At 39.2% G+C, this 13580-nt stretch overlaps 2 protein-coding genes across 4 annotated transcripts in view; both read right to left on the bottom strand.

The window, feature by feature from the left end:
* Nucleotides 1-1130: 1130 nt before the first annotated feature.
* LOC134745287 (MRN complex-interacting protein) lies at nt 1131-2283 on the bottom strand. Of its 2 annotated transcripts, none has more exons than XM_063679279.1 (2): nt 2129-2283; nt 1131-2054 (listed from the first exon to the last, which is right to left on the bottom strand). In XM_063679279.1, the coding sequence occupies exons 1-2, from the start codon at nt 2177-2179 to the stop codon at nt 1362-1364; spliced, it is 744 nt and encodes a 247-aa protein (XP_063535349.1). In that variant the 5' UTR covers nt 2180-2283; the 3' UTR covers nt 1131-1361. The 2 variants fall into 2 exon arrangements, with proteins under 2 accessions (XP_063535349.1, XP_063535350.1); XM_063679280.1 differs by having other exon boundaries at nt 1131-1966; nt 2129-2205.
* Nucleotides 2284-6121: 3838 nt separating this feature from the next.
* LOC134745596 (low-density lipoprotein receptor-related protein 2) overlaps nt 6122-13580 on the bottom strand; it is a 400290-nt gene continuing 392831 nt past the window's right edge. For both annotated transcript variants that reach the window (XM_063679669.1, XM_063679670.1), the window contains 5 exons: nt 12644-13485; nt 11472-11633; nt 10573-10813; nt 9598-9794; nt 6122-8610 (listed from right to left, as the gene is read on the bottom strand). In XM_063679669.1, coding sequence (XP_063535739.1) covers nt 8444-8610; nt 9598-9794; nt 10573-10813; nt 11472-11633; nt 12644-13485 — 1609 coding nt within the window. In that variant the 3' untranslated portion in view covers nt 6122-8443. The remainder of the gene's footprint in view (nt 8611-9597; nt 9795-10572; nt 10814-11471; nt 11634-12643; nt 13486-13580) is intronic.

Here is a 13580-nt window from a genome sequence, read left to right as displayed (position 1 = left end):
ATTTCATCTCTACATTATAATACCTCTATGGTTCATGTCATAGAGTCTCCTATAGGTATATTACAATACTCTTTGGTCTCAGAGCCTACCTAGCGCGACCGGAGAGATTAGGAACTATTATTTACAGTTGAAAGCTGGTCACTTTTGCAACAATTCTGCCATAAGAGATTGACATCCTTTCTATACCATCCATAGCACTTGTGCAGGTCAAAGAGTAAAGTTGGAGTAAAGTAAGTATAATAGGTTATTCATACTATATTCATGTAGGTACTGACATATTTAGGCCATTGATTGCTAATGAGGTTCGGCAAACTTTATCATTATTTTTCCAATATTTTTCTAAACATAACACAATACCTTCTGACAAATATTCCCATTACCCAGTGCAGATATGTATAGATAGACGGAGAGAAAGGAGTCAGTTATTTAAGATTTTTGTATGTAAGAGCTGGCAGCAAAAATCTCATGTCATCATAATTTAAAAAAAAGTTATATACTCAATTACTTGTATCCAGATATATTTGAAAGAGTGAACTGACGTGTGCGAGCGCGTATTTGATGAGAATACTGTGTTGTAATATGATTGTTTTATTTTTTATGACTTTTCTGAACTATCATGATGCATTTGTTTCTGTTATATCAGTTAGTTGCTGAAAGCAGCGGCGTTTAGCACTTATACATGATGACTGTTTATGTCACAAACATATTGAAAATAAAAGGATGAACTATTATTTAAACATGTTCACTGTCCTCATATACAAAATGATATGACAAAGACACACATCCAAGTGTGCTTCCACTTTGTTGTGAACCCATAGTGGGAGCATGAACTCCTGAAAGAAAGCTTCATGACCCCACAATGGGGGCACCCGGACAGGGAATGTGATAAAATTTTCAAACCCTACCTAAACACACCCCCCTTTCACCAGCCACACTGCCTTAGTCAGCCAAGGATAGTTAGTCCAGAAACATTCAACCATTATAAAAGATGTGTAAATGTTAGTGCCAGCTCTCCATCTGATAGGATCTTGAGGTAGCAATATAATTGTGATGTCACAATTGCTGCAGCAATGTAGACACAGTATTGAGAGGAGCTGCTGGTCCGTCTACTGTCTACTGGGCAAACAAGATCCTCTAAATGTAATGTTATTGAATCAGTCAGTATGTGTGGTAGAAAATATGCTATTTATCTTGTAGAGATATTTAAGTGATAATATACTGTTGCCATTGTGATGAAATGTGTATTGGTTTTTGTAATAAAATATTATAAATGACACTGTTTCTTTATTAATCTATATTCTTTCTTTATTAATTTATATAAATAAAGGCACAGTCTGATACAAGATATAAAGCTGATTGAACTACAGATCCAGGACTGAATCAAGTTCCTCATCTTCCATAGGTTTGAGAGAAAATAGACTATCGGTATATGTAATTGGATCCATACTGTGTTCATCTTTACAATTTTGGGTGTCCTCTACAAATTTTGCCCATTTTGAGTTATTTATTATTGGAGCTTCTGATACACAATGGGCTGTATCAGCCGTACAGCTATAGATAAGTGATTCGGCTTTATCCATGTATGTTATACCATTACACTTGTTATCGTCATTTGATAATGTTGAAGATTGTGAAAAATCTTCGGCCAAACATTTAGTTTTAGGCTTACTTAGTATTCTGGTACTTGTATAGGATTTCCTTGGACGCTTTTTTGGTAATTCCAATACAATTTCAGTATTGCTGAGGAGCATTGTTTCATCAGAAATTTCTTTCTTTTCCTCAGTGTCTACATAATTCAGCCATTTACTTTTCTTGGCAACTGAACAGTATGCGAGTTCATTCTGTCCAGATTGTTCTGGAGTTTCTGTTCTATTACTGGTGCCACTGGTATCAGATTCGCAGCTAGTGGCATCAATGTTAGCTCTGATCCCATTTAGTTTCTGGACATGTAACCTGCACTCTTTGCCTGTGCCCAAACCATAAAACCGTTTCATTGATTGTTTCTCATTACATAGCTTACACTTCCATTTGTTAGCTTTCTTAGTTGGGTGTACCTTAAAAATACATCCTATCTTAAGTAACCGTTAGATATGAATTCGTATTAGCCGACTGTATTTTTATTACTCACTTGGAACACCTCGCATTTGTAACACCGCAACACTTGGAAGGATTGAGGCATAATATTAATTATAACGTACCAAGTTATTTAACTGTCGACTGTCGCGACCGGTAGAATTAGAATCGAATATCGCTTTGTTTTGTTAGTTGTTATTTTTTTTATAAAAATAATAAATGTCATCGTCAATGTCAAAATTGACATTTGAAAGTTGACATTAAGGGCCCTCCACACTCATGCGCGAATCGCGGCGCGAAGACGCGAACGCGAGTGTGGAGCCTAGGTCGCTGATTAGCGAACTAGGCTCCACACTCGCGTTCGCGGCTTCGCGCCGCGATTCGCGCATGAGTGTGGAGGGCCCTTTACGTTCATAAGTTACTAAATGATGTTTAATAAAAATTACAATGCGGCAAAGGCGGGACCAAACATTATTATACTACTCGTTGGACCAAAGAGTAAAGTAAGGTATAATAGGTAAAGAGAGCCCTCTTGAAGTATTTTGTGGAAACTCATTTCAAAAAGCACCATCTCTGATTTGCTACCGAAACTAACTATTTATGTTTGCGTGCACATCTACATATTGTAATTGTAATCGTTTATTGCAGATAAATAGTCCATATTATGTACCTACACAATACACAACAATTTACAAGCCGAATTAAAAATAATTAAAAATAATCAATCACAAAATTCATAAACCAAGTCAAATAAATATAAATAAACGAACAATTAAATCATAAAAAAAATTTAAATTAAATTGAAATAAAAATTTAAAAGATTAAAACTCAAAAATTCAAAATCAACACATTTAAACATTACAAATTTAAAATGATTATATATGTATATGCATTTGTATTATATGATCTTTTATACGAATAAATATAATATGGAGTCAAAGTTATATACTTAAAGGGGATATGTCAAAATTTATAAGCATACCTATACTAATTCTAACAATAATTTTGAAATTTTGAAAATTAAAACAGTGTAATAACATTCAATAAATCAAAATCTTAAAATTAAGCTAATCTGTGTTATTGCAGAGTCCGGGAGTTCCGGGGCCTGACATGTTGGTCGATAAGTACTTTCGTGAGTGGACAATCCAAACGATTTGCTAATATGTTGAGAATGCTGTTGGACCTAGATCGCGCCCTGCGTGCCAGCGAGGCGACCCGTTTGCGCATAATGGCGTGGAAACCATCCGTGCGCGCCTCTGCGAACATGGCTGACGCGCTACAGTAGCGCGGCAAACCCAACAGCATCCTGAACGCATTATTATATTTAACTCGGAGGGCATTGAAGGTCCGTTGCGTATAGTTGACCGACAGGCTACAGGTATAAAATGACTGACAGAAGGCTCTAAAGAGCGTGGTTTTTACTTCTGTGGTACACCTCGCAAACCTGCGCGCCAACATATTGCTCCGGAGTACTCCGGACCGCCAATGCCCGCCGCTCCCTTTCCACGTCAATGTTGTCCGAGAGGTCATCGGCGACCCAGTGACCCAGGTATTTGAACTTTGACACTCGCGTTAGTTGCGTTACGTGTAGTGTAACACAGTGCCGCTGTGTCAACTTTGCTACCGCGCGGATTAAACGCGTATTAACCTCAGGAATTCAACTTCGGCGAAGAAGCTGAATTCCCCTCACACCAAATTTCACACCTTCAAAGTATGATTTTTGAGATAAAAACTATATTATATCCTGTCTCGGGACTTAAAACACCTATTTACCAAATTTCAACTAAATCGGTTCAGCGGTTTAAGCGTGAAGAGGAGTTTAAAAAAAAGGTATTTGTTTAAAGTGTTTTTATTTCGGAAAGGTGTCAATGTTGATACCATAAACGAATTCAGCACCCCCGATTTATACGAAAACGTTACCAAACCCGGCCTAGCAGCTTCACTTATGTAGATAATCAAGATAAAAATGAGAGCCCTAAATAAACCTTCAAGAGCGGATATCTCAAAAACTATACAAGATATCGAAAAACTTGACTGAATAAAACTTGTAACAAATAAAATCTCTTTTGATTTTGCTTAAGTGGCCAAGTCGCTCAGACGCATAGTTTCCGAGATATAATCAAAAATCCGAAAAATGGAACCTTCAAACCCCCCTCTCCCCCCCAGCACCAGGGTTACGGCCGGGGACTTTTGATATGTTCATCTCCTAACTAGTCCAAACAAAGCGACTAAGTTAAAAATTGTGTTCCTAGCATTTCCCTCTATACCTTCTTATTTCTTGGCCTATTATTGTTAAATGACGTCGTAATACGCGGTGCGATCCTCTAGTTCGACTTCTCTTTCCGCCACACTTTATGGACCTAGATTCATTCCTGATACTTGAAAGTCAGTGTTAATATGCATCTTGTGAACAACATTATAAACAAGTATGCAAGTTCAGTGACCTAGTACAAATACGCAAGCTGCTTGCACAAGAAACTTGGGCAGACATGTACAACTACTTTGGCTGCAATATTTGTTAGCCCCTTTCCAGGCATAGTACGATATATCGACCACATATATGCGCCAACTTTAAAATAAAATTTCAACTTTAGCGTCTTTAGCATTCCGATTTAAGGTTCAAGTTAGATTGCACTTTTGGGAAATGTGACATGTGACGTCTTTAAAGTTCAAACGAATCATCAAAGCTGAGAAAAAGATGAATATTTTTTTGTTCTTATTTACTGACAATTTGGTTTGACCAACTATATTTCGATTTGGAAAAGGGTTAAAGTAGGAAGTACTTTGTAGTAGGTGCGACTTGGAAAAGGGTTAAAGTAGGAAGTACTTTGTAGTAGGTGCGACTTGGAAAAGGGTTAAAGTAGGAAGTACTTTGAAGTACTTTATTTGTCAGTATTAATTTTTCTACGCTTTATTGTAGTTTTCTTGATTGTTAGCTTAAGTACAGTCGCCATCAGATATATCGGAGCGGCCGAGGTGCGCAAAAATATCTGAACACGCACTCTTACGCCTTGACAATAGAGGCGTGTGGCGATTTGTGAGCACTTCGGCCGCTCCGATATATCTGATGGCGACTGTACCACCCGATTGATATTTTTCATTGAACTCTATTGTCTAGGTAATAAGGGTGACAGCTAGTACCTTTATTAGATATTAAAAACAGGTTAGTACATTGTATTATCATAAAATGAAATACGAATTCGTTTCATTATTAATTTATTTTTTACACAATATTTTCAACTACCGTCAGAGACTTCTAATAACTATAAGAATCCCAATACAAAAATATTTCATCTCTTTTTAACTATACGTAGTATTGACATGTTTATTTTACAATATACATATAATTATATTTATATATTCAATTCTCAATAGACTATTCAGTTATATATAATTTTAGATCGTAAACAATGTGATGTATTCACAGAGGAGTATATATGTAAATTAATATGGTACATATGTATAGCAACTTCAGTAAGAAATGGAATACGGTGTTTTATTTACAATCTTAGAAGATTCATTAAAAAAACTGATGATAATATCATTAAAATTAAACAACAGTTACAGTAGAAACATTATCTCACACATTTATGGCAAATTGTTAATGTCCACAAAACAATTGTAATAATTTTACCATTTTTCATTAATAGACAATTATAAAACACAACATTGCTATATTTTACATAGTCTTAAATCGAAATAAATAAATTATTCTATAAAATAGTGTATTGCTTATTGTCAAATAAATTTAAAAGTCTAGAAAAATCCCCTTAAGGGTGCGGCTGTGCAATTCCTAGGTTTCATTTATGTACTAGATCTGCGGATCTAAGTCCACGGAATGTATAGAACAGCCCAACTACAATTTACAAGATATGAGCCCTAAGTAAAGCATGAAGGGAATGTATACAAACTTCTAATCAATATAGGTACATATATCTTAACAAACATTATGTTGATATCACGCGATGATATGAATAATTCGAGTTCAAATATTCAACAATGAAAAATATGCACTGACAAGATTTTACTTGGCCTTAAGGGTCTTCGCCATGGATTTCCAGTGGTACTAATTTACTTTACCGGCAAGACTCTCTCTGACTTACGTTAAAAGTCAACGAATGTCGCCGATGTAGGAAACCAGAAAATATTTTACAATTATAAAGATTTTACTATAAAAAAGCCAAAAAAGATTGTCAAAGATGCTAGAACAAATATTTTGAATACAATAAGAAAATTACATCAATAAAAAAGGACGCAGAAAGTTGTTGACATTTTATTCTTGTATCTAATGTACGCGCATTATTGCCATAAGTAAGCTGCTTGTAGCGACACTATCTCAGGGCCAGTGCCGGCCCGAGTCCTTGATCAGGGTAGAGCGAAATCGGGTTTTGGCGCCCTTCGTTGAAGCTTTTTGCCCAAAAGCAAAACAAACCGTATTTTGGGCCCGCGTCACACTCGCGTCTTTTAAAACTTTTTTTTTTCTCATTTGCCATTTTGGCGCCCCCCTTGCCATCCGGCGCCTAGAGCGGCCGCTCCACTCGCTCTGGGCCAAATAGAATCTTGTCAGGCTTTACATAAAATAAAGACATTCACACAGAAAATACTGATACAACATAAGTACGACCAGATCTAGCTGGAGATAAAAAAAAGCATAGAGTAGTGACACATTGGCCAGTATTCACTATACTTTTTAAGAAAAAATAGAATTAGGTTAGAAGGTTAGGATAGAAAACTATGCAAGAAAAAAATAAAATCTCTATTTACGTCAATAATCTAGATTTACATGCGCTAAATTCGATTTTCCGCACAAAACTGGATAAAAATAAAATACGTCAACATTTTCAATTATTACAAACAATTTCATTAATTTCAAATATCGCATTTCGTCCGAATTCAATTTACAATTAAATTGATTTCGTTCGAAATACGAATTTAATTGATACCGGCAGCGCAAGAGCTATTATTAATAAAATCATTATTAATTTTTATCAAGCATTAAGTCACTTTTGCACTGTCGGCGAAATAGTCACATTTAAAGCAACCCAAAAACTAACTCGAAAAAATTACCTTAATACTTAAAATCAGTTAAAAATGCCACACGTTCTTGCCGCGGCATCCATAGTTTAACATTTTGGATATTTCGGATAAATCCTCTTGAAATAAAGGCATTTTAGAATAACAATATAACGGACCTTGTAACTTGTCAGGCGTTAATTCCTAATGTCTTAACAAGAAAAATGGACTTCGAGGAAAATCTCGGAAACAAGACTTCGTCAATTATATTATTTCTATAAATATTCCTCAATTGATACGCTCTTGTGAAACTTCTATTGCTACTTTAGCAATAACAGGCATTATGTTTGAAAACTTTAACTTTACAGACTTACGAAGCGTACTACGTAGGCGAACAACACGCGAACGCGAAGCGAAGCGATGCGGCGCGGGGTGAATTAATCCTTTGACACCTATAGAAGTGTCCTACATGGGCGATCTCGTTGCGACCGCGAACGCCGTGGGCCCGCCGCGCCGCTTCGCTTCGCTATCGCGAGTTTTTCGCTTACGTAAGATGCTGCGTTAGGAATAAGCCTTAAAACGAATGACATCCAACGTTACTGGGTTTCAGCATGGCGCGAAAATTTCGTACATCAACCAATCTGACTTTTATGATTCAGAATTAAAATTGCGACTCCATCTCTTTCTTTTTTATAATAATCAAACGATAAAGATGGAGATAGCTTTCTCAATCTAGTGATTACCTATCATTGAGACACAGAAAAGAAATACTGAGACGCGTAAAGTAGGAGCGCCGTAGAATTGAAGGTAATTAAGATGGTGGTAGATCACTCCAACGATCCAGTTATCTAAGGTTAGATGGGGTAAGAAAAACACTTGTAGCGTAGGAAATCTCGCCCCGAGCAAAATAAACTATGTTTCTCCTACCTCACATGACCTTATAAATCTTATAACAAAATCTACGACACCGTCACTTCAACTGTCAAATCTGCGGTCTCATTTTCCAATACACGCGTCTTACCATTTCTTCGTGGTCAATATCCCAAGCCACGGAACACTTCGAAGCGTGTATTTCACGCCCGTACAGCGTACTACGTAGGCGAACACGCGAACGCGAACCGAAACAATGCGGCGCGGTGGTGATCTCGTTGCGAACGCCGGGGGCCCGCCGCGTCGCTTCGCGAGTCGTTCGCTTACGTAAGACGCAGCGTAAGATGCCGGGGCCAATCACTGTCAAAAGTTAATACGAAATGTTTGCACTGCAAACCTCAGGTCACGGATAATAGGTGGTGACGCAGGCTACGTTACCGGGCCGGTGTCGGTGTCGCTGCCGCCCCCTGGGGACGGCCGCTCGCCGCTAGCAGTCCCGGTCCTCTTTTACCAACTGGGCAGTGTCGGCGCCGGTGTCGGCCGCCGGGTCCAGCGCGCGCGCCCGCTTCGCGCCTCGCGTCTCCGTCGAGGATGGAGATATCACCGCGGACACCACTTTGTCTTTTAGCTCGTCTGGGACTTCGTAGATGCCCGCTGGAAAAGAGATTATTAGGGATCGCTTTAAATCAAGTATTATTACTTTCTCAGTGAGTAATTTGCTGCGAAGTTCTCGCAACAGTTTTCGATTTCAGAAATTTTTTTGCTTATGAAATTTCTGAAAGTAAATGGTAGGCATAGGTATGCTTTTAATGCTAAAAGAACATTCGATTTCTCCAGAATCCCATCAGATCCTGATGTAAAGTCTAACAAGATTATATTTGGCCTTTACCGGAGATTTTCAGTGATAACTAATTTTTTTTACTGGCAAAGATTACTCTTTGACAAGAAACGGTAAGTCATTGAATATCACCGATGAAAACAAAAAAAGATAACATCAAAAAAGGACGAAGAATTACGTTGCATTGTAATAAATAATGTTTTGATATTGGTCGTTAACATAACCGGTACTGACATTATTTATATACCTACTATACCACTACTACCATACTATTACTATTGCCAAAGATAGATATAACTCCGTAATAGATGGATACAGTCTTAAGGAAAAAACGTGCCTCGAAAATCACGAAAATTTGATTCTCGATCAGATGGCGCCACTAGTTTTGGCCTACACTCGTATAGAGGGCGTTGACTGTTTCTTTTGTTATTTATAATTTTAACGCATACCAGTGAAAGAACATGGGTCAAAATCATATAAAAATAATTAATGCAAAAAAAAATCATTTATCCATATTTAAATACATTTTATCGTATTTTTATAAATCTTCATTTTTAGTTTTAAAGTGTGTCGACAGATGGCAGTGAATTTACTGGGGTTACAAAATTTACTATGACAGTACCGCTCTAGTATAAGTTACTCTATGCTATTGCCATATGAAAGTTGTTAGTAGCGACACTATATCAAGGCCAAATAGAATCATGTCAGGCTTCAGACAGTGTGATATATTCCCAAATCGTTTCAATCGCCTTTCGGAAATCGAAGAACCACCTTCGAAATTTAAAATTGTCATAAAAACTCACGTAAAGGTTCGGGCTCGCCGGCCGCGGCGGCGCGCGTGACGGCGTCGTACATGGGGTTGGAGAAGTCCCGGCCCTTTCTCCTCGCATCTTCTAATGAGTACGCGGGCTCGGCGACTCCTCCGAACTCCACGTTGGAGCCCTGGCGGAAGGATACGCTCTGGGATGAGGCTAGGCTGCCTAAGCCGCCGCCTTTGCCGCTGGAAACATAAAGTTTTGGTGAGTTATTTACATTAAAATTATTGCCAGACGTGCTTACATAAAAATAAAACGTTTTAAGTCCCTCTATGCTAACACTGCACACACTTTGCAGGAGAACTCTTCTGTACCTAATTTGAGGTTAAAGGATGACTCACGTTAGACCGGGCCGTGTCCGGGCCGGAGCTTCCGGCGTTTCGTTTTCTATGGAAAGCATCACGTGATCACCTGTCATGTCATAGAAAAGTAAGCGCCGGAAGCTCGGGCCCGGATACGGCCCGGTCTAACGTGAGTCATCCTTAATGGTGCCTTTACTACTCTGTCGTTTGCCAAGTCGGTATAGACTTTACCTTAGTTAAACTACAACCAAGTTACAATTTTTTTTGTCTACGTATGGTCCACTGTTGTTCTCATAGGTAAAGACAAACGGGCTTTACTCGAGCCCTGGGGGTGCTAGCTTAACGTAGCGAAGGATAACAAATGCGCATCAATGGTCTCACAATAAAATATACCAGGAAGGATGCGAAATGGAGTGAAAAAAGTCGCAAGCCCTCGGCTTTCAAGTAGCAGCTGAGAGCGCAACCAGGATATACGTTAAGATGAGATATAATAACAAATGCCAGCCAGATGGATTGACGACATCAAAAAGACAGCAGGGCCGACCTGGCATAGAAGCGCGGCATACATAACACTTTGGAAAGACATGAAAGAGGCATATGTCCAGCAGTGGACGGAAACATGCTGAGAAGAAGAAGAAGATAATAACAAAAGAGCACTTACAATGGCCTTTTCCTTATGACGAACCACGCTGCCGCTCCGGCTATCGCCAACAACAACACCAACAACACTGGCACTAGCACTGCAGCAGGCGCAGATCTCGTCGATGCTGCCGCTTCAGCACAATATGGTGGTAATAACGGCGCTCGGCAGATGCACTCTAATTCGCCGTTGGTGGTTTCGGAGCAGACGCCGCCATTCTGGCAGGGGCAGATGCGTGGGAGCGGCCGTGGGACTTCCGCAGCTGTGGAATGAAGGAATTATTTGTTGTATTAAAGCATTTTGCACAAAACAGGTAAGTATAAAACAAAACAGAAGAATATAATTTTAACAAATAGTGTCAGCAAAGATAGATATAACTCCGTAATAGATGGATACAGTCTAAGGAAAAAACGTGCCTCGAAAATCAAGAAAATTTGATTCTCGTTCAGAGGACGCTACTAGTTTTGGCCTACAGTCTTATAGATGGCGTTGACGGTTTCGTTTGTTATTTAACAATTTTAACGCATATCAGTGAAAGAACATGGGTCAAAATCATAAAAATAATTAATGCAAATAAAAAAAATCATTTATCTATATTTAAATACATTCTATCGTATTTTTATGGCAGTGAATTTACTGGGGTTACAAAATTTACTATGACAGTACCGCTCTAGTATAAGTTACTTTATGGTGTCAGAAAGTGCCGGCCCGTTGCCAGGCAGAGTGATGGCAGGTGGACTTAAATGTTGACGGATCGGGGGCCGCTTTCGGATGAACGAAGCGCCTGGCGTCCGTCGGCTCGTTGTGTAGATGACGTTCGAATCGCGGGGCAATTTTGGATGAGACTAGCCCAGGACTGGGATAAGTGGCGTACACGAGAGGTCTATGCTCAGCAGTGGGCGACGGAAGGCTAAAGTTACCGGCATCGCAAGCTTGTTCCTGGGCGATGCCCTTGGGTTTGGGCGCGGCGGAGTCGGGGCAGGCGCAGCGCCGGCCGTTGGGGACGGCGAGGCACAGGTGCGAGCACGGGCTCGACGAGCAGCCGCCGGGCGCCGACGTGTTGTAGCGCCGTGGGTGGTACACTGGAAACAAACATAACATAACATAACATAAGATAAGATAAGATAATCGTTTATTCGATCAAACACGAGTTATATATAAGATACAAATACAAACCCTCTTTATTGCACAACCTCAGAAAAAATGTACATGGAAACACAAATAATAAGATAAGATAAGATGAAATAATAAGATAAGATGTTAATATATATGTACAAATTCAGTTCTTTACGTCTGGCCGGAATTTCACCATTCAAATATTTATCACAAAAATAATTACAAATATTAAATAAGCGGTACCGAAAATTTTTGAAAAAAATGTCAATGTCAAATTACTAAACTAAATTACTGAAACTTGCACGTAGGGTACACTAAAAATAGTAAATCTAGGTATATTTGAGGTATAGGCGATGGGTACCAGTCTCAGCGTTTTGCTATACGCATATGTGCATATGTCGCAGATTTTTAGACGGGTCCTTTTTTCACAGGTCGGTCGTTATATTACAAAAAGTAAAAAGTGTAAAAACTCAATACCTACACTGGTCATACGTGCCATCGTAATTACTAAATAATATAGCAAAGGTTTCTAAACTTTTTGAATATTGTTATCCCCTTGATTTATGGAAAACTGTTTAACTCCAAATTACAATGACTCCGAGGAAACAATTCAAGGAGATACAAATAGATATATTTTTGGAAGCCGTTTAGCAAAAAGGCATCCCAAAAATATGTCATCGTTTAAGTCATCACAAATTTTTTCGCTGACATGTTCTAATTTTGTTGGCATATTTTTATAAGTTGGTTCAGTTTCCATAATCCCGGCGTCATCACATGGATATGATAGAGCTAATATTACTCTAAACTCCTACCATAAAAAAAAAAAAAAACAGTTTCCATAAAGTATCAGTTATTATTTGGTAAGGGAGAAAAGCTGTTGAACGATGAACGCAGGTGGTATGGTAAATGGTGTAGGTAAAAAGAGATGACATTTAGAAATTTATGGACATTGACTACAGAAATGAAGATGACTCACCTTTAACAGCCGACGGGTTGACTAGATCCTTAGACAGTATAAACGGCACACCGCGTCCGAATTTATCCTGGCGAACCAGCTCTCCTGACTCTCTCGTCACCCAGAACAGAGAGGACTCGAATACGTCCAAAGACACAGGATGTTTCAGCATATCTCCCTTAAGAACCGTCTTTCGGAGCGACCCGTCTGGCCGCATCATCTCAATAGTGTTCAATTTCGTGTCCACCCAGTAAATAATGTGATCCATAGCATGGTCAATAGCTAAACCAGTCGGATGTCTGATGTTCTCGGTAATAAGCGGTCGGCGTTGTGAGCCATCCATCCAAGCGGTTTCGATCTTCGGCGCTGAGCCAGCGTCCGCCCAATACATTTTACCTTGCTGCGGATCGACTACAACTGATGTTGGACTTTCTATTCCCACAGTTACCAAAGCTCGTCGGTATCTTCCGTCAGTCTTAGCGACCATAACGCGACCGCGTGGTTTAGAGCCAGTTCTATCAGTTTCTGTCCAGTATAAGTTTTCACCGATATAATCTACGGCTAAAGCTGTAGGCTTCGAGCTTCCCTTCATGTTGAGATCCTGAGCGAATCCACTCTTAACTTCTCCATGCAACGCGTTGACCATGTACGATCTCTTGATGGTCTTATCGTAACTGTCAGCCCAGAAGACCATCTCATGCTGAGGATCGTAATCGATGGCCTCAATGCGTTTCTCTGAAGAGATGACATCGTATTCTTCGTTCTTGTCTTGCACGAAGCCTCGGATCTCAGGGCCATTGGCGAACATTAGCACTACATCTTCTTCCGTCGCTTTACATACACCGGAGAGGCTGTCAGCCAGTCTGAAAAAAATGAGTTTATTGAGAATATTGTTTTTTTTTGCTGTGTCGGAGCAGGTACATTCTAGGTCTGAGCACTGGGTCCGAATGTTTTCTGT

Source organism: Cydia strobilella, chromosome 11, assembly GCF_947568885.1.
Source record: "Cydia strobilella chromosome 11, ilCydStro3.1, whole genome shotgun sequence".
NCBI lineage: Eukaryota > Metazoa > Arthropoda > Insecta > Lepidoptera > Tortricidae > Cydia > Cydia strobilella.
The sequence above is the reverse complement of the archived record's forward strand: the minus strand, read 5'-3'. Positions and strand labels throughout refer to the sequence as shown.

Coding starts and splice junctions, on each gene's coding strand:
- LOC134745287 (XM_063679279.1), bottom strand. CDS start 2,179: ATGCCTCAATCCTTCCAAGTGTTGCGGTGTTACAAATGCGAGGTGTTC. Junction 2,055..2,128: donor ACAAATGCGAGGTGTTCCAA/GTGAGTAATAAA, acceptor TGTATTTTTAAG/GTACACCCAACTAAGAAAGC.